Source organism: Rhinoderma darwinii, chromosome 3 (genome assembly GCF_050947455.1).
Source record: "Rhinoderma darwinii isolate aRhiDar2 chromosome 3, aRhiDar2.hap1, whole genome shotgun sequence".
NCBI classification, from domain to species: domain Eukaryota; kingdom Metazoa; phylum Chordata; class Amphibia; order Anura; family Rhinodermatidae; genus Rhinoderma; species Rhinoderma darwinii.
The window spans coordinates 131,395,797-131,417,762 of record NC_134689.1 but is presented as its reverse complement, the minus strand read 5'-3'; the positions used below and the strand labels follow the sequence as shown (position 1 = coordinate 131,417,762).

General features: G+C 42.5%; 1 protein-coding gene across 3 annotated transcripts in view; it reads right to left on the bottom strand.

Moving 5' to 3' along the window:
* Positions 1-21,393, bottom strand: part of C3H12orf75 (chromosome 3 C12orf75 homolog) — a 57,099-nt gene extending 35,706 nt beyond the window's left edge. For all 3 annotated transcript variants that reach the window (XR_012882704.1, XM_075860078.1, XM_075860079.1), the window contains exon 1: positions 21,203-21,393. Coding sequence is in view for 2 of the 3 variants with exons in the window: in XM_075860078.1 (XP_075716193.1) it covers positions 21,203-21,233 (31 nt within the window). In the remaining variant the exon portion in view is untranslated. The remainder of the gene's footprint in view (positions 1-21,202) is intronic.
* Between the last annotated feature and the right edge of the window lie 573 nt (positions 21,394-21,966).

The window sequence follows — 21,966 nt, the reverse complement described above, 5'->3', positions numbered from 1 at the left end:
ATCGCTATTCTAATACACTGCACTACATGCATACTGCAGTGTATTAGCGCTGTCAGCTACTCACTTACAGCAAGCATAGTGGGTCCTGACTTAGTCAGGACCAACTAGGCTTCCATAGATAGAATAGCCGGACACCATTCTTCGGCGTCCAGTTGCCATAGCCACCATCGCTGGCCGCTATCGTGTAGCAGGCCGACGATGGTAGTTTAACCCTTAAGAAGCCGCAATCACTATTGAATGCGGCTTTCAAGGGGTTAATCAGCGGGGACACAGCGATCGGTCCCCACTGAAGGAGCTGCGGCAACTGCTGTACAATGCTGCTGTCACAGCTCCTGTATGTAGCAAAAAGTTTTTTGCTACAATTGATTGTCCAGGAGGGATTACTGGACTTGGAATTTGCATCCAGCTGAAATGGAGTAGATGTATTCGGATCGAGTGCTGTGGATAACCAGTCTATCACAGCTCCTGTATGTTTCGGTAAGACGGCCGATATGGCTGTTCCTCCCGCGACGTACTATTCCATCGCTGTGCGCGAACGATGAATTTAGCACGAGGGAATAGTAGGTCGCTGAGTGTGAAGGGGTTATCCGGGGACCAAAAACTGCTTTGCATTCATATTTGTATGTAAAAAGAAGTGACTTCGTAATATAATTTAATTAAAAATTCAGTACTAAATGGTGCCGTTTAAACCCGGTGAACTGTTCCCGGAAGACCTGGAGCTTTTCTAATATTGAGGACGCGCCAACACGGCCCCACGTGACTGAGGGCCTGCTTCCTGTGCTGTTCGTATCGGCATGTTATCAATGGCATGACTGCAAGTGGCTGTCACACTTCCTATTGCTGGAGTCCCCGAGCAGAGCATCAACTAGCTCTTTGCTCGGGACTCCAGCACTACTGCTGAGATTTGGTCAATGACTTCAGGGGTTTCCTATAGCTGGAGTTCCCGAGCATAGCATCTGCTGATGCTCTGCCCGGGGACTCCAGTATTGCTGCCAACATCACTGTCAATATATGGACAATGACGTCGGCAGCAGTACGGGAGACCCCAGTCAGAGCATCAGCAGGTGCGCTCCTCGGGCACTCCAGTACTGCTGCAGACGTTGCTGTCCATATATGGACAGCAACTTCAGGGGTTTCCTATTGCTGGAGTCCACGAGCAGAGAATGAGCTGATGCTCTGCCTGGGACTCCAGCATTGCTGCCAACTTCACTTTCACGGTCCATATATGGACAACGACGTTGGCAGCAGTACAGGAGTCCCCAGGCAGAGCATCAGCTGATGCTCGGGGACTCCAGCGCTGCTGCCAAAGTCACTGTCCCTGATGCTCTGCTCAGGAACTCCAGCTATAGGAAACCCCTGAAGTCACTGACCAAATTTCGGGAGCAGTGCTGGAGTCCCGAGCAAAGCGCTAGCTTATGCTCTGCTCAGCGACTCCAGCAATAGGCAGTGTGACAGCCCCTTGCGGTCATGCCATTCATAACACGCCGACACGAACAGCACAGGAAGCAAGCCATCAGTCACGTGGGCCGTGTCGGCGTCATCATTAGAAAAGCTTCAGGGCTTACTTCAGTGTTTGAACTACACTATTTAGTACCGAATTTAATTAAAATATATTAGTAAGTGACTACTTTTTACATAAAAATATGAATGCAAAGCAATTTTTGGCCCCTGGATAACCCCTTTAATAAATGTGTACCACTTGCTTTGGCTTCATTTAGCTATGCTGTACCCACCTCTATTCTTGTATACATTGCATAAACACTCTGAAGCCTATACTAGTTCTCAGCACCAGTAGATTTCAGAGTAAGCAGAGCTGCACTTACTGTAGACGTCCTGGTATGAACCTGCAATGCCCGGGTACTGGTTATTGCTCAAGTGAAAAGAAAAATGTTCATCTGTCATTAAATCTATTAACTAGCATTGATCTTCCGACTGTACAGAATAAACACTGCTCTAAGCTGTACTTCAATTAGTAGCATATGTGGAGACCTACAGAGGAGAGCTTACCAAGAGTCATTCCTAAAATAGTCTTTAGTTCAACTATAGTGAAAATACAAACATTCATTGCAAACCATTTCCATGAACCATGAGGAGTCCACTTAACCCCGAGATCAGTGGCTGGGTCACGGTTAACTAAAAGAAGAGTTAGGGGGAAGAAGGGTTAGGACTAGCCTCCCTGGCACTTTTTCCCCCTGAGTGGGCACATACTAGTAAATATGCTTGTTTGGCTGACATTAGGGATACAAGTCCAGGACTGGCATCACTACAGCAGGGAATTACTCCAAGCAACCAATAGAATGGAGAGGCTCGGCGCACAGGACTGATGGCTGAACATGTGGCCTTGGTTCAGCCATCTTTATTTTACAGATGGGCTCACCTTTAATTAAGATCAGCTAGGGCATGGGCCTACAATCTTCCTTACTGCTGTGTGAGGAACAACCGGTGTTCCCGATTGGTGGTTTCAAACTTTGAGTGAGAAGTCAGCAGTTTTATGTAGCGTTCGTATCTGCAGAGCGCTCTGGCTGTGATGCCGAGAGACCTGCTACTGAAAGAGGTGGAGTATCTGAACTTTGTGTTAAAGGAGTAACTAAACTAAAAAAAACAAAAACTGACATGTCCGAAGTTTTGATTGGTGGGGGTCCGAGCACGGAGACCCCCACAGATCCCTAAAATAAAAACGGCAGCAGCGCTTGGGTGTGAGCCGAGCTGTTTTGTTGGATCAGCTTTTCTTGGAGAGCCAAGAAATATGTGTACAGGCTCAGGCTATTGAGCCTGTACACCGAAGAAAGCCGATAAGAAACTATAGCTGCTCAGCACTCAACCGAGCGCTGCTGCCACTTAGTTTTAGCAGTTGGTGGGGGTTTCAGTGCTCTGACCCCCACCAAATCAAAACTTCCGACATTTCATTATGACATGTCAGAAGTTTTTTTTTGAAAGTTGCCCTTTAACCCCTACCCGCACAAGTAAGTAACTGTACGTCATTGCGGGAGGTTACTTCCTGCACAAGGACGTATAGTTACTGAGTTGTTTCCGGTGCACACTGTCGGCGACAGCGGACACTCCACTCTTGCCGGCCAGCGGTCCTTTGCCACGGATTTCAGCGAATTAACCCCTTAAATTCGGCGATCGGTTGCAATCGCCGAATTGTAGTTTTTTTTAGCATATCGGCAGACCCTGGTCCGAAATCGCGAAACATTGGCTTCCTGTTAGAGTGACAGGAAGTCACTATGTTGTTCCCGATGCACACTGTCAGCGACAAGGTGTGCATCGGGAACTGGGAGATCAGCTGTCCCCGACAGCCGACACTCCAGTGTTGCCGATCAGCGGTTCAGCGACGCCGATTTCGGCAATTAACCCGATAAATGTGGTGCTCGATTGCGATCGCCACATTTAGGGGGTTTGTAGCACATCAGCAGCCCCCATGCAATTGTGGGGGCTGCGGATGCTTGTGATGGCATCCGGAGGCCAAGCAACGGCCTCCGGGTCTGCCATGTATGGAAGCTTATGAGGCCTCTGGCTGGTGCTCTTTGACTTACTATCAGAGTGACTGTGACGTCACACTGACAGTTGGAATACGTTACACTACCTAGGTAGTGTAATGTATTCTAGCAGCGATCAGAGCTGCAGGTAAAAAGAGAAAGTGTAAAGAGTAAAAAAAAGTTAATAAAAATGTTTTATAAAAGTGTAAAAATAAAAGTTTGTTTTCCTATAATAAGTCATTTATTATAGGAAAAAAATGAAAACTTTAAAAAAAACTACACATATTTGGTATCACCGTGTTCGTAACAACCCAAACTATAATGTTATTTTTTCCGCACGGTGAACGCCGCAAACAAAATAAACGGAAAACTATGTCAGCATCGCTATTTTTTTGGTCACCGCCCCTCCCAAAATATAGAATAAAAAGTGATCAAAAAGTCGCATTTACCCCAAAATAGTATCAATAAAAACATATTAAAAAAAAAAAAAAACACAAACCACGACCTCCCACAGCTTCTTTGATGAAAAAATAAAAAAAGTTACGGCTCAGAATAGGGTGTCTCAGAAAACAAGTTTTATAGAAACGTAATTTTATTGTGCAAACCCTGCAAAACTTAAAAAAAACTATTATACTCATATGGTATCGCCGTAATCGTACCGATCCGCAGAATAAAGTAAAACTTTATTTAATTCGCACGGTGAACACTAAGAAATAAAGAATTTAAAGTGCCAAAAGGTGACCAAAAAAAACAGCGATTTATCTCTAAAAAAGATCCTGTGGGGTCAAAATGCTCACTATACCCCTAGAAAAATTCCTTGAGGGGTGTAGTTTCAAAAATAGGATGACTTTTTTGGGGGGGGGGGGTGGGGGGAGAGGTTCCACTGTTTTGGTCCCTCCGTGGCGTTGCAAACCCAACATGGCACTGAAAACCAATCCAGCAAAATCTGCGCTCCAAAATCCAAAAGGCGCTCCTTCCCTTTTGAGCCCTGCTGTGGGTCCAAACATCAGTTTATGACCACATATGGGGTATTGCCGTAATTGGGAGAAATTGCTTTAAAAATGTTGGGGTTTTTTCTCCTTTATTCCTTGTAAGAATGAAAAAAAAAAACAAAAAACGATGTTTCCATAGAAAAAAAAAAAAAAAAAAAAAAAAAAAAGGGTGATTTTCATCTTCACAGACTAATTCCACTCAATTCTGCAAAATAACTGTGGGGTCAAAATGCTAACTATACCCAAAGAAAAATGCCTTAAAGAGGCTCTGTCACCAGATTTTGCAACCCCTATCTGCTATTGCAGCAGATAGGCGCTGCAATGTAGATTACAGTGACGTTTTTATTTTTAAAAAACGAGCATTTTTGGCCAAGTTATGACCATTTTTGTAGTTATGCAAATGAGGCTTGCAAAAGTCCAAGTGGGTGTGTTGAAAAGTAAAAGTCCAAGTGGGCATGTATTATGTGCGTACATCGGGGCGTTTTTAATACTTTTACTAGCTGGGCGCTCTGACGAGAAGTATCATCCACTTCTCTTCAGAACGCCCAGCTTCTGGCAGTGCAGATCTGTGACGTCACTCACAGGTCCTGCATCGTGTCGGACACATCGGCAACAGAGGCTTCAGTTGATTCTGCAGCAGCATCGGCGTTAGCAGGTAAGTCGATGTAGCTACTTACCTGCAAACGCTGATGCTGCTGCAGAATCAACTGTAGCCTCTGATGCCGATGTGTCCTCGCTCGTCTGACACGATGCAGGACCTGTGAGTGACGTCACAGCGTGATCAGGCAGAAGCTGGGCGTTCTGAAGAGAAGTGGATGATACTTCTCATCAGAACGCCCAGCTAGTAAAAGTATTAAAAACGCCCCGATGTACGCACATAATACACGCCCACTTGGACTTTTACTTTTAAACACACCCACTTGGACTTTTGCAAGCCTCATTTGCATAACTACAAAAATGGTCATAACTTGGCCAAAAATGCTCGTTTTTTAAAAATAAAAACGTCACTGTAATCTACATTGCAGCGCCTATCTGCTGCAATAGCAGACAGGGGTTGCAAAATCTGGTGACAGAGCCTCTTTAAGTGGTGTCGTTTCCTTAATGGGGTCACTTTTGGGGGTTGCGACAGTTTAGGTTCCACAAGACCTCTTCAAACCTGAAATGGTGCCTAAAATATATTCCTAAAAAAAGAGGCCCCAAAATCCCCTAGGTAATCCTTTGCTTCTGCGGCCTGTGTTTCAGTCCATTATCACACTAGGGCCACATGTTGGATATTTCTAAAAACTGCAGAATCTGGGCAATAAATATTGAGTTGCATTTCCCTGGTAAAACCTTTTGGGTTACAGATTTTTTTTTTATTACAAACGAATTTCGGCAAAAAAATAATAATTAAAATTTGTAAATCTCACCTCTACTTTGCCTTAATTCTTGTAAAACACCTAAAAGGGTTAAAATACTTTCAGAATGTGGTTTTGAATACTTTGAGGGGTGCAGTTTTCAAAATGGGGTGATTTATGGGAACTTTCTAATATAGAGGGCCCTCAAAGCCACTTCAGAACTGAACTGGTCCCTGAAAAAATGGCCTCTTGAAACTTTCTTGAAAATATGAGAAATTGCTGCTAAAGTTCTAAGCCTTGTAACATCCTAGCAAATAAAAGGACGGGGAGAAAACGATTCAAGCATAACGTAGACATATGGGGGATGTTAACTAGTAACTATTTTGTGTGGTATTACTATCTGTTTTACAAGCGAATACATTTAAATTTAGAAAAATGCTCATTTTTGCAAAAATTTTACGTTTTTCACAAATAAATATTGAATTTAATCGACCAAATTTTTTTCCTAACAAAGTACAATATGTCACGAGAAAACAATCTCAGAAATTAAGAGGATAGAAAACATTCCTTGCCTTATTCCTTTTAGAATTGGATACGAGCCTTTTGCATATAAGCAGCAGTAATTGGAGAGACAACCAGATAACTGCTCTGGAGTGTAAATATCGTTTTAGAGGCCAACCACAACTTCAGCGGTATTTAGAACGGTTTAACTAGAAGACCTAGAGACAAAATTAGCGGTACATCTGGCTATGAAATGGGGATGTAAGGAAAGGATGTGGGTTTATGGTTAAACCTCATGAAATCACAGCGTTCTGTCTTCAAGCAAGTCTAGTCAGTGGAGGTGAAATGTAAAAAAAGTGTCACTTTTTTTTGCAGATATTCTATTTTAATCCATTTATTTCTGTAACAGCAATTCTATAGTTTAGATATATTCCATATGTGGCCCTAGTGTGCAACTTGACTGAAACAGGCCTCTGAAACAAAAAGCAGCACTGGGTGGATTTGGGGGCCTCTATTAGGTGCCAAAACAGGATACACCCCTAAAAAGATCGGAAATTACACCCCTCAATGAATTTTTCTAGGGGTGTAGTGAGCATTTTGGACCCAGCAGGGGCTTTTATTATATTATATTGGGCCGTAAAAATTATATATGTAGTTTGCTTTAAAAAAACAAAACAAAAACAACGCAATTTGTTACGCAATTTCTCCTGAGTACAGCAATATGCTATATATGGCTATAAACTGCTGTTTGGGCACACATCAGGATTTAGAAGGAAAGGAGCAACATTTGTCTTTTGGAGAGCAGATTTTGCTGAATTGGTGTTTTCGGGCACCATGTTGCATTGCCCTGAGATACCAGTACAGTGGAAACCCCAGAGTGGTGACCCTATTTTGGAGACTACACCCATCAAGCCAGTCACCAAGGCGTGGGTGAGCATTTTGACCCCACAGGTGTTATCCAGAAATAGATGCGCAGTGGATGGTGCAAAGTACAAAATATATATACTATTTCAACTTGTGCCACAGGAGACACGCACCCCACATTTTGTTGAGCGTGGTCTCCCGGGTATGACAATGCCATACAGTGTATGTGGACGTAAACTGCTATTGCAGCACACTGTAGGGCTCAGAAAAGGAGTGTCTTTCGCTTGGTAGTAGTTTGGGCTTTCACTGGTATTTCCATTTATAATGTGTCAGTGCCTATGTAAGCTGGGTGGAATACATCAGGGCATAACAAGATAGTATAATAATGGGGTAAACAAACAATGAAAATTGATACACTGAAGCAATCCTTTATGCACAGGCCAGTGTCTGCAGCTTTTTTTGGACCTTCTCGTCTTTGCTGTTTGCAGAGCTTCACTGACAAAGTGTTGCCCTGGTGCAATACAGGCATGCTCTCTTCCAGCAGACGTGTTTGTGCCCTCCCCTTCCTGGTTGCCAAATATTAGGGCTTGGATAGCCACCTCTTGAAACTAAAAGGAACGTTTCTCTCTGGCCTCCACATCAGGATGTACAGGTCCTTCTCAATGAATTAGAATATCAAAAGTTAATGTCAGTAATTTAATTCAAAAAGTTAAACTCACATTATATAGATTCATTACACGCAGAGAGATCTCCAGCATTTTTTTTATTTTAACGTTGAAGATTACGGCTAACGTTATGAAAACCCAAAATTTAGTCTCAGAAAATTGGAATATTGGGTAAAAGTTCAAGATTGTAGACTCATGGTGTCAGACTCTAATCATCGCAAAACACCTGCAAAGGTTTCCTATGCCTTTAAATGGTCCAACAGTCTGGTTCAGTAGGCTACACAATCATGGGGAAGACAGTTGTCCAGAAGACAGTCATTGACACCCTCTACTAGGAGGGTAAGCCACAAAAGGACATTGCTAAAGAAGCTGGCTGTTCACAGAGTGCTGTATCCAAGCATATTAATAGAGTTGAGAGGAAGGAAAGTGTGGTAGAAAAAGGTGCACAAGCAACAGGGATAACCGCAGCCTTGAAAGGATTGTCAAGAAAAGGCCATTCAAGAATCTGGGGGAGATTCACAAGGAGTGGACTGAGGCTGGAGTCAGTGCTTCAAGAGCCACCACACACAGACGTATCCAGGACATGGGATAGAACTGTCGCAATCCTTGTGGTCAAGCCACCCATGACCCAGAGACATCGCCAGAAGCGTTTTACCTGGGCTAAGGAGAAAAAGGACTGGTCTGTTGCTCAGTGGTCCAAAGTCCTGTTTTCAGATGGAAGTCAATTTTGCATTTCATTTGGAAATCAATGTCCCAGAGTCTGGAGGAAGAGTGGAGAGGCTGAAGAGTGGAGAGGAGAAGTTTCCATGATTGCTTGCTTTTTTATTTATTTTTTTCAATGCTTTAGTCCCACTAGAGGACTTTAAAGGTCCAACTGACTGATATTTGCTGTAATACATTGAACTACTTACTGGACTCCAGTGAATCTGCTAAAAAAAAAAAAAAAGTCTGTGGCTTGAAACACACCAAGGTAGGGAGGCAATTTTAGGACCCCTGCTTGCTGCAGAAACAACCCAATTCAGGTGAAATGGAACTGATTTTCAGACGCAGATATTGCTGCAACAAAAACTGCAGCGTGTGCAGGGGGCCTTGAAGTTCAGGAGATTTATAGACCAAGGTTGCTGTTGGGTAGATAATCTGAAGTCTGTTTTAATTCATAAAGAAATTGTTAGGGAAGCAATCGCTGAAGAATTTAAAGCTGGCAGAATTGCAAGCTTTGTTGATTTCCCCACCATTTATAAATTTCACACATTGTGTCTAAAAAAGAACAACTCTTAAATTAATTCAGAATCTATCTTTCCATGAAAAAGGTTTGTTGAAGGATTTAACGGCAGTGGAGCACCTACCCCAGATTTCCTCAAAGAGCAATTTAAAATCAGACTTAGGCCACATGCGCACAGTGCATATTACATGCAGATTTGCCTTCAACAAATCTTCAGATTACAGTACCAGCAATGTAAGTAAGATTAAGTTCTCAACTACACATTGCAAAATATTTCCGCAGATAAATTGACCTGCAGCGCGAACTTTAAAATCTACAGCAAGTCAATTTATCCTTAGTTTCCGTCTCAGAATTGTACTGGACAAGTTTGACTGATCTCTCCCTATGTAGTTTACCTTAGAGCCTGTTCACATCTGCGTTGGAGGCTTTGTTAGGGCCCTCCATTGCTGGTCCGGCAAAAATTACTGGAAACCGTAGCGCAGCATGCTATTCACGGCGTTCCCTCATTCTGTTCTTCTGAAAAACTAGAACAGAATGCCCTGACACACATGTGAACAGGTTCTTATATTGTGATTACTTTGAAGGCTTTTTAACATTTATTTAATGGGTATTAAGGCAACTTTTTGTTTTTAGGTGAGGCGCATTCGTTAGTATATTCTGATTTATTGAATATAATTACAGAAGTGGCAGATTATGGTATACCTGCTGCAAAGGAGAAGAAAAAAAACATAACAAAAAAAAAAAAAGTCTGATAATTTTGCTCGGAGACTTCAGCAATAGGAAACTCATGATGAAACGGTCCATATATGGACACTGATGTCGGGAGCAGTGCTGGAGTCCCGAGCAAAGCGCTAGCTGATGCTTTGCTTGGGGACCCCAGAAACAGGCAATGTGCCAGCCCCTTGCGGTCATCTGTTTGATAACACGAAGACAAATGGCACAGGAAGCAAGCCCTCACGTCGGGCCGCGTCATCAATAGGAAAAGTACACGACTTCTGGTACCACTTCACCGGATTTGTACTGCACGACTCAGTACAGAATTAAAAAACGACAGTACATTTGTAAGTGACTTCTTGTCACACAAAAATATAAATCCAAAGCAATTTTTGGTCCCCGGATAATATAGCTGTACGAGGGTTTGTTTTTTTGCAGGGAGTCATTTTTCAAACCATTTTGGGGTACATAGGACTTAGTATTTTTATTTGCATCCTTGTTTTTTGTGCGATTTTTTAACATCGTTCTCCATGTGCTATAAATAACGCGTTAACTGTATTATACAGGTCTTCACGACTGCGGCGATATCAAATATGTAAAGTAGTGGGGGGCTTACCCTTTTGCACAATACAGAGTTTTATTTTTCTCTAAATTCGTTTTTTCTTTAATAATTTTTAAAACAAACATTTTTAATCCCGTTAGGAGAATCTACAATGCGATCGCTACCATAATGATACCAAAGCATTCTTGCCTGTTAGAAATAAACTAGCAGGCAATATATTAGTCTGTTCCTTTGGCAGGGCCTAACAGGCGGATCGCCACACGCCTTTGTTAACCACTGTCCGCAATGGCAACCCATTGGCTCCCCACAATCGCATTGCGCCGATGGGATGGCAGAGGGAAATCCCTCCTTCGTTAGCTTTAGATGCCACGGTTACCGTTTACCACTGCATCAAGGGGTTGTAGCAGGATGTCGGTTGTATATTACAGCAAGCACACGCTACTCATGGTGCGGGCACAGCTCCTGTACATACTATTACAGTAACCTGACAATTAGGACATAACAGCAAATCTATATGTGGGAAGTGGTCAAGACCAGTGCTGAATGAAGACATTGGCGAAAACTGTTACAGTGTGGAGTCTATGGGTAAATATCCACGATGCGTGCAATAACAGTTAATTAATTGGAGTTTGTTATAAGCCACCTAACAACTAAAAAGGATGAGGATAAAATGCTGCAACAAACAGAAAGATGTAAAGTAATGCACCTAGACCAGTAATAGGATTAATGTATAGACATTAAATGGAATAAAACTGGGGATAACCGTACAGAAGGACCTGATTATGTTACAGTTAGGTCCAGAATTATTTGGACAGTGACACGATCTTCATGATTTGGGCTCTGCTGCCACCACATTAGATTTGGAATTAAATAACGGAGATGCAATTTAAGTGAAGACTTTCAGGTTTAATTCAAGGGTTGAACAAAAATATCCTGTGAAAAGTTTAGGAATTGCAACTATTATTCTTCACAGCCGCCTCATTTCAGGGGCTCAAAAGTAATAGGAAAAGTTATTACCATAAATAAAATGTATTTTTTATTTATTTTTTTTTAATTACTTTGTAGAGAATCCTTTGCAGGCAATGACTGTCTGAAGTCTGGAACCCATGGACATCACCAAAAGCTGGGTTTCCTCCTTCGTGATGCTTTGCCAGGCCTTTACTGCAGCTGTCTTCAGTTGTTGCTTGTTTGTGGGTCTGTCTTAAAGGGTTTTTCCCACAAGGGATATTTATGACATAGCCACAGAATATGTCAAATGTCAGATAGATGCAGGTCCCATCTCTGGGACCCACACCGATCTCTAGAATGGGTCCTCCCTAAACCCCATTCTAACTGTCTTCTATCGCTGACTCCCGGCCACTTCCTGACTTTATGGTCGGGAGCTACGCTGTTTCCGTAACTCCCATAGTAGTGAATAGCAGTTACGGAAGCAGAGTAGCATGCAAGCTACGCTGTTTCTATAACTACCATTCAGTTCTATGGGGCTACACCTACTTCCAGGAGAGTGTTCTTCACTTGGGTAGATGTTGTGAAGGTCTTTTTCTTCACCATGGAAAGGATTCTGCGATCATCCACAACTTGTCTTCTGTGGATATCCAGGCCTTTTGGAGATCACAAGATCACCAGTGCGCTCTTATTTTTCCGAGAATGTACCAAACTGTCCATTTTGCCACTCCTAACATTTGTGCTCTCTCTGACGGATTTCTTCATTTTTTTCAGCCTAACAATTGTCTGTTTCACTTGCATTGAGAGCTCCTTTGACCTCATGTTGTGGGTTCACAGCAACAGCTTCCGAATGCAAATGCCACACCTGGAATCAACTCCAGACCTTTTGCCTGCTTAACTGATGATGGATTAACGAGGGAACAGCCCATTAAATAGCTTTTGAGATAATTGTCCAATTACCTTTGGTCCCTTGAAAAAGAGGTAGCTACATATTAAAGAGGCTCTGTCACCAGATTATGTGTCGTATCTCCTACATAATCTGATCAGCGCTGTAATATAGATAAGTGGTTTTTATTTTGAAAAACGATAATTTTTTAGCAAGTTATGAGCAATTTTAGATTTATGCAAATTAGTTTCTTAATAGACAACTGGGCATTTTTTAACCTTTTTACCAACTGAGCGTTGTAAAGAGAAGTGTACAACGCTGACCAATCAGCCTCATACACTTCTCTCCATTCATTTTTAGCAGTACTCGCAGAACAGAGTGATCTCGCGAGATCACGCGGTGCTGTCATATACTCCCACATTAACTTTACCGAAGTGTCTTGAGAGTGAATAGACTAGGGATGTCACGATACCAGAATTTGGACTTCGATACCGATACTTTGTTTAGTATTGCGATACCAATTCGATACTTTGCCAACAGTAATAAAAATTAAAAAAAAGTTCTTCCGTTTTCAGATGTGAGGCACGAGGTGTGATGAATTTTGAATGTGCCTCACATTAATAGTAATTACATTAAATAGTAATGATGGGGTTACTTACTATTAATGTGAGGAACATGGAGGTTAAATTCATCACACCTCGCGCCTCACATCAATAAGTGATCGAAAGAAGTGTTTATTTATTTTTTTTTACAGCGTACACATCATAAATGATGCGAAATATTGTTGTGAAAGTTATTACGCCCGTGCAAATACCGAATGTGTATATTTTATGTATTGAGACTTATTTTAATGTTTATTGTAAAAAAGGTGTGTGTATTTTTTTTTAATTTAACATTACTTTATTTTTAAACTTTAACCCCTTCCCGACATACGCCGTATATATACGGCGCTGTCGGGAGGTGGTTCCCGCAAAGCGCCGTATATATACGGCGCAGTGATGGTGCGGGCTCAGAAGCAGAGCCGGCACTATCACTGCGGGGGGACAGCTGTATTATACAGCTGGCACCCTCCTGTAACTGCCAGGACCGGAGCTATTCTCCGATCCGGCAGATTATCCCCTCAGATGCTGCGCTCAATAGAGCGCAGCATCTGATAGGTTTTCACCCGATCGGCAACCCAGTGATGCAATCGCTGGGTTGCTGTGGCAATCGGACGCCAGAAAATGGCGTCCGAGTCTGCCTTGTACGGGAGCCGATGAGGACCCGCCTGCGGCGAGTCCTCATAGGCTTGCTGTCAGTGAATAACTGACAGCGCTAATACACTGCACTACGTATGTAGTGCAGTGTATTAGAGTAGCGATCGGGGCATCAGGCCCTCATGTCCCCTAGTGGGACAAGTAAAAAAAGTAAAAAAAAGTAAATAAAAATGTGGTAAAACAATAAAAACACACACATTTCAAATAAAAATAAAGCTAAACTGACTTTTTTCCCATAGTAAGTATTTTATTATGGGAAAAACCGTAAAAATAAAAAAAACTATACATAATTGGTATCGCCGCGTCCGTAACGACCCAAACTACAAAACTATTATGTAATTTTATCCGCACGGTGAACGCGGTAAAAAAAAAACATGAAAAACAGCGCCAGAATCTTTGTTTTTAGGTCACATCTCCTTCCAAAAAATGCTATAAAAAGTGATCAAAAAGTCACATTTACTCCAAAATAGTACTAATAAAAAACGCCAATCCGTGCCGCAAAAAATAATCCCTGACACCGCTTTGTGCACGCAAAAATAATAAAGTTATGGGTCTTACAATATGTCGACAGAGAAAACAAATGATTTTATAAAAAAAGTGATTTTATTGTGCAAAAGCCGCAATACATAAAAAAAACTATATAAATTTGGTATCGCCGTAATCGTATCGACCCGCAGAATAAAGCTAACATGTAATTTAGGGCGCACTGTGGATGCAGAGAAAAAAAACAAGAAAAAACTATTCCAGAATTGCTTGTTTTTGGTAATTTCCTTTACCAAAAAATGAAATAAAAAGTGATCAAAAAGTCGTATGTGTTCTAAAATGGTACCAATAAAATCTACAGCCCGTCTCGCAAAAAACAAGCCCACACACCGCTCAATCAACTGAAAAATAAAAAAGTTACGGCACTAGTAATGCGGTGATGAAAAAACATCTCAATGCGCAGGCCGGAGGGGAACATTCCTTCAGTTTCAGGGCCCTAGTATTTAGGAACTAGGAAAGGGAAGGGACATAGCACATCCGCTGGAAGCGAGGGTGCCCGTATTATACCAGCGCAAAACTTTCCCAGTAATATTTCCCAAACTACGAAGGAGAAAAAGTCCCCAAAAGGTGCAGAGCGTTACAAAGGAGGGATAAGAAAGAAAACCGTTTATCAGTGTGACGCCGGCCTGCGCATAACGGATCGCTTCACATCGTAACACACATCTATGGATAATTGTATTATTTACCCCATGATTATACCCTCCTATTATGCCCTGATATACTCCGCACAGATTACATATACCCCTGATATACTCCGCACAGATTACATATGCCACCACATTATAAACTGAAATACCAGCAAAACCCCAAACAGAACTATTACCAAGCAAAATCCATGCTCAAAATGGCGGTCTTTCCCTTCTTAGCCCTACAGTGTGCCCAAACAGCAATTTATGGCCACAAGTAAGGCATTACCATGCCCGGGAGAACCCGCTTAACAATTTATGGGGTAAGATTCTCTAGGGGCACAACATCTTGTGCGGTGAATGGGCAGATCAGTGGAGAAATTGCAATTTTCACTTTGCACCATCCACTGCGTATTCATTTCTGAAAAACACCTGTGGAGTCTAAATTCTCACTACACCCCTTGATAGATGCCTTTAGGGGTGTAGTTTCTAAAACGGAGTCACTTTTGTTTGGTACATCAGGGGTTTTGCAAATGCAACATGGCGTCCGCAAACCATTCCAGCAAAATCTACGCTCCAAAAGATAAATACCGCTCCTTTTCTTCTGTATGCTCCCATATATGTAAACAGCTGATTATAACCACATATGGGGTGTTACCGTACTCGGGAGAAATTACTTTACAAATGTTGGGGTGCTTTTTCTTCTCTATTCCTTGTAAAAATGAAAAATGTGTATCTAAAACTACATCTTGTTGGAAAAAAAAAATATTTTTCATTTTCATGGCTTAATTCTAATTAATTCAGCAAAAAACCTTTGGGATCAAAATTTTCACTATACCCCTAGATGATTCCTCAGGGGGTGCAGTTTCCCAAATGGTGTCACTTTTGGGGTGTTTCCACTGTACTAGTACTACAGGGGCTCAGCAAATATGACATGACACCCAGAAACCATTCCAAAATCCAAATGGTGCTCCTTCCATTCTGAGCCCTACCGTGTGTCCAAACAGATGTTTGTGACCACATGTGGGGTATTATTTTACTCTGGAGAAGTTGCTTTACAAATGTTGTGGTGCTTTTTCTCCTTCAGTCCTTGTGGAAATGAAAAAAAAATACCTAAACCTACATTTTCTTTGAAAAAATGTAGATTTTCATTTTTACGGCCTAGTTACAATAAGTTCTGTAAAAAACCTGTGGGGTAAAACTGCTCACTCTACCCCTAGATAATTCCCTCATGGGGTGTAGTTTCCAAAATGGGGTCACTTGTTGCGGGTTTCCACTGTTTTGTCCCCTCAGGAGCTTTGCAAATGTGACATGGCCTCCGCAAACCATTCCTGCTAAATTTGAGTTCCAAAAGCCAAATGGCGCACTTTCCCTTCTCAGCCTCGCCGTGTGTCCAAACAGCCGTTTATTACCACATGTGGGGTATTGTTTTACTCGGGAGAAATTTCTTTACAAATTTTATGGTGCTTTTTCTCCTTTAGTCCTTGTGGAAATGAAAAAAAATTAGCTAAACCTACATTTTATTTGAAAAAATGTAGATTTTCATTTTCACAGCCTACTTGCAAAAATTTCTGCAAAAAACCTGTGGGGTCAAAATGCTCACTATACCCTAGATAATTTCCTCAAAGGGTATAGTTTCCAAAATGGGGTCACTTGTTGGGGGTTTCCACTGTTTTGTCACCTCTGGGGCTTTGCAAATGCGACATGGCCTCCGCAAACCATTCCTGCTAAATTTGAGCTCCAAGAGCCAAATGGCGCTCTTTCCCGTCTAAGCCCTGCCGTGTGTCCAAACAACTGTTTATTACCACATGTGGGGTATTGTTTTACTCGGGAGAAATTGCTCTACAAATGTTGTGGTGCTTTTTCTACTTTAGTTCTCTTGGAAATGAAAAAAAATTAGCTAAACCTACATTTTATTTGAAAAAATGTAGATTATCATTTTCATGACCTAGTTCCAAAAATTTTTGAAAAAAAACTGGCCGGTCAAAATGCTTGCTACACCCCTAGATAAATTCCTCGAGGGGTATAGTTTCCAAAATGGGGTCACTTGTTGGGGGTTTCCACTGTTTTGTCACCTCAGGGGCTTTGCAAATGTGACATGGCCTCCGCAAACCATTTCTGCTAAATTTGAGCTCCAAGAGCCAAATGGCGCACTTTCCATTCTAAGCCCTGCCGTGTGTCCAAAGAACCGTTTATTACCACATGTGGGGTACTGTTTTACTCGGGAGAAATTTCTCTACAAATGCTGTGGTGCTTTTTCTACTTTAGTTCTTTTGGAAATGAAAAAAAATTAGCTAAACCTACATTTTATTTGAAAAAATGTAGATTTTCATTTTCATGGCCTAGTTCCAAAAATTTTTGCAAAAAAACTGGCCGGTCAAAATGCTTGCTACACCCCTAGATAAATTCTTCGAGGGGTGTAGTTTCCCAAATGGGGTCACTTTTGGGGGGTTTCCACTGTTTTAGTTCCACTAGACCTGTTCAAAGCTGACATGGTGCCTAAAATATATTCTAATAAAAAGGAGGCCCAAAATCCACTAGGTGCTCCTTTGCTTCTGAGGCCGGTGCTTCAGTCCAGTAGCACGCTACGGCCACATGTGGGATATTTCCTAAAACTGCAGAACCTGGGCAATAACTATTGAGTTGCATTTCTTGGGTAAAACCTTCTGTGGTACAAAAAAAATGGATCCAAAATGAATTTCTGGAAAAAAATAATGAACTTTGTAAATTTCACCTCTACTTTGCCTTAATTCCTGCGCAATGTCTAAAGGGTTAAGAAACTTTCTAAATGCTGTTTTGAATACTTTGAGGGGTGCAGTTTTTAAAATGGGGTGACTTATTGGGGGTTTCTAATATCTAAGGACCTCAAAGCCACTTCACAACTGAACTGGCCCCTGTAAAAATAGCATTTTGAAATTTTCTTGAAAATGTGAGAAATTGCTGCTAAAGTTCTAAGCCTTGTAACGTCCTAGAAAAATAAAATGATGATCAAAAAACGATGCCAATCTAAAGTAGACATATGGGGGATGTTAGTTAGCAACATTTTTGTGTGGTATAACTGCCTGTCTTACAAGCAGATGCATTTAAATTGAGAAAAATGTTAATTTTTGCAATTTTTCGCTAAATTTTTGTGTTTTTCACAATAAATACTGAATGTATCGGGCAAATTTTGCCAGTAACATAAAGTCCAATTTGTCACGAGAAAACAATCTCAGAATCGCTTGGATAGGTAAAAGCATTCCGGAGTTATTACCACATAAATTGAAACATGTCAGATTTGAAAAATGAGGCTCTGTCAGGAAGGTCAAAAGTGGCCAAAGAGGGAAGGGGTTAATGTACTGGCAAATATCTATATACTGAGAGTACACAGGCATATATCTATATGCCAGTAAATTAGCCTGTGTACAGAGAGTACACAGGCAGTTGTTAGGACATACCTAAGTATGCCCTAACAAGAAATATGGTAGGACAGCCCTGGGGTCCTTCAATTGACCCTGGGCTGTCTGCCCATATATGGTATGTCCCTCAATCGCGTCACAGGGATTCCTGTGATGCGATCCAAGGGGCATCCCCCTTCTCACTTCCTCCTGAATGCTGCAGTCCGCTGTGATCGCAGCATTCACGGGAATAGCGGCGGAGATGAGAGGTTTCTCTGATCTCCTCCATTATAGAGCGGGGCTGCGGCTGTGTAATACAGCCATTGCCCCACTCCTGACAGTAGTGCGTGCGCGGTCAGCATGAGGTGATGCGGCCGGCGCTGCACTAATGAGCGGCGGTTCAGGCACTGAGGACAGAACATGGGTGTGTTTTGCAGTGCGCACGCCATGTTCGGTCTTCAGTGCCGCCGCTCATTAGTGCAGGGCTGGCCCCATCGCATCATCCTGACAGCGCGCACTTGTTATCAGGACTCCGGAGCGGGGCAATGACTGTATTACACAGCCGCAGCACCGCTCTCATACAGTCATGTGTTACAATACTGAGCTGTGCGGCTGCACAGCTAAGTATCGAAATACATGAAATAGCGGTATCGAACCGTTTGGGGATGCACAGTATCGAAACAGTATTGAAGTTTGATGCATCGTGCATCCCTAGAATAGACATCGCTTTCAGCCAGTATGCGATGTCTATTCACACTCCCGACACTTCGGTAAAGTTTGTGTGTGACTTACTCACACAGCACAGCGTGATCGCGCAAGATCACGCTGTGCTGTCATTCACAGCGCGAGCTCGCGCTGTGATTAAGTACCACAGAAACTTTACCGAAGTGTCGGGAGTGTGAATAGACATCCCATCCTGGCTGGAAGTGATGTCTATTCGCTCTCAAGACACTACGGTAAAGTTAATGTGGGAGTATGTGACAGCACAGAGTGATCTAGCGAGATCACGCTGTGCTACGATTTCAGCTAAAAATTAATGGAGAGAAGTTTATGACGCTGATGTTGTCTATTAAGAAACAAAATTAGCATAAATAAAAAATTGCTCATAACTTGTTCAAAAATGAGTTTTTCAAAATAAAAACCACTGTTATCTACATTACAGCGCCGATCAGATTACGTAGGAGATAGGGCATTTATAATCTGGTGACAGAACCTCTTCAAAGAGCTGTAATTCCTAAACCCTTCCTCAAATTAGGACGTGAATACCCTCAAATTAAAACTGAGGGTCTGCACTTAAAGCCAATATGGATTATATAATGGTATATTCAAGATGTTTTGGTAAACAGCTAAAATGCCAAAACTTGTCGCCGTCCAAATAATTCTGGGCCTAACTATGCTGGTAAGCTAAGCAGCAGTCCTTAATGTCAAGCAGCAGCTGCAAAAGCAAATATGGTTTTCGGGTGGATAAGGAAAAATAAAAACCTGTGATCCCAATTTAATATTGCCCCTCCATAAATCCCTACTATGGCCTCCCACAGGCAAGCGTGCTTGGTCCGTGATATACGGTCCGTACATCGGCCGCATTTCCCGGACGGAATACACTCCAGGGAGCCGGGTTCCTAGCATCATAGTTATCTATGACAGTAAGTGTCACTGCGGGACAACTGTCCCGTACTGTAATCATGTTTTCAGTACAGGACAGTTGTCCCGCAGCGACACCTAGCGTCATAGATAACTATGATGCTAGGAGCCCGGCTCCCTGCAGCGTGTTCAGTCCGGTAAATGCGGCCGACGTGCGGACTGTATATCACGGACCAAGCACGCTCGTGTGTGCGAGGCCTTAGACCACAACTTGAATATGGCATTCAGCCCACTGTAAAGATGATATAGGAGAGCTGGAGGGGGTTCAAAGGCGAGCGACTAGAGGTCTCCCTTACAATGAGAGGCTAGGAAAATGGCGCTAGTCCAGCTGGGAAAGAACACATAGAACTGTGTATGGTCCCCGGCACTTTATTTATTCATTTCAAGAACTGTACACAGGACAAGGAGACATTAAGTTGGAAAGGCTTTTCAGATATCAATATAGGAATGTATTCTTTACAGTTAGGAGTAGTTGAACTATGGAATGTCCTACCCAAAAATAGTTATGGCTGATACAACAAAAGCATTTAAAAAAAAAAAAAAAAAAATACCCGCTAGATGTTTATATAATGGCAAATGGCACAAAGGGCTAGAAATAATTTAGAACTAAACAACATAGAATTGATCTGGGAAAGGTGAATGTGCCTTTTTCAACCAAGTAACTCAATCTGCAATCATGTAAGGCCTTATTCACACGAACGTGTTAAAGGTCCGTGTGACGGGAGTTGAAACAAGGGCCGTCACACGGACCTAGATCATTCAATGTGACCGTTGTTTCAATGGACCGTGTGAAGGGTCCGTGAGAAAATAGGATATATCCTATTTTTTCACACTTCTCTCCATGGACTCTAGTCTATGGGGGATGCGTGATATTGCATCTCGCAGCGCAGAACACAAATGAACCTCGAACGTGAGAACGGATGTGCAATGAACCAGGAATGGATCCATTTTATGGTGGGGGATTCTGGGGAAAACCAGGTAAATTAAGAATGGCATCCACTAAAAACCAGTAGCATCAATGCAAGCCAAACACTCCATGGGTCTTCCATCCCACTGTTTGCAGCAGTCTTGTTCTAGGACACCAGGAACCCCCACCTCTCATATTAGAACTTATGTCTTAATAGGACAAATAAAAGGGCTATCCAAGGAAGACACCCCCTTAAAACTACAGCAGAACACAGCAGAGGAGGCTCATACGCCATAATACACAATAGCCTGACAACAAAGTGTCACATGAACTAAATAACTTATCACAAAACTATTTCACATGTTGATTTTCTGAGAATTCTCCCCCAGTGTGTACAATGTCGACATATCCAATAAAAGCAACAATTCTCGTGACTGATGGCTTCATTCACACCTGACAAGTGCACTGCAGGTCTCGATGACTGAACTAGTATACACTTCTACCCTCTCTGCTGATGGCACACTAACAGTTTATTATTCTTGGCATACAGAGGGTGAATAGGGCGACAGGACGAGCTCTCTACATAATAGGACAGACACTGCTCCCAATGGAGAGCTCTATAGAGAGACGATGTTAGCTCTATGACAGCTACACACACTGTGATGACAGGCGGATGCCTCCTTACCTTCCGCGGAAGACGAGCTGCAGCAGCCCATGCTGTCCGGTACACGGCAGAGCACGCTGTGGTCAGGAATAGAGCTGGCAGCAGAGAGCGGGGCTGGAGGCTTTTACGGGAGGGGCGGGGACTGACCAAACACCGAGTGGACAAGCAGCGGAGAGAGGGATCAGGGCACCGCTGCAACCCACATGACTGCCATCACACCGCCGTCCAATCAGAGCCCGGGATCTCTCCCTTATTTCATTTTCATTGGTCCAACCCCAAGGGCGGTCGTTTAAAAGGGAGCAATTATGCCTACATACTGTCAATGCGCTGCGTAAGTAGGCGCTTGTGTGCTGAATACAAAGGGACTTACCGCTGTCTCCGCCTTTGCAACCATTTTTGTTTTATTGCTCCAATGGTGCAAAAAAAAAGTTAAAATAAACAAAGCAACTTGTCTTAAATAAAATATCCTTCTTTCCTTCCAGTTCACATGGAGCTTTTTTTTGACGCGGAAACCGCGTTGGAAAACGCGTCAAAAAACGGCCGAAAATGAATCCCATTGATTTCAGTGGGAGGCAGAGGCGTTTTTTTCCCGCGAGCGGAAAAACCGTCTTGCAGGAAACTGAAGCAACGTTCCCTATGTTCGGGCGTTTACGTCTCTGACCTCCCATTGACATCAATAGGAGGCAGAGAAAGCGTATTTCTCTGGGTTTTTTGCTCAATGGCCGCGGGCGAAAAACGCAGAGACAATCGGCATGCAGGCAAATCTGCCTCAAAATTCCAAACGG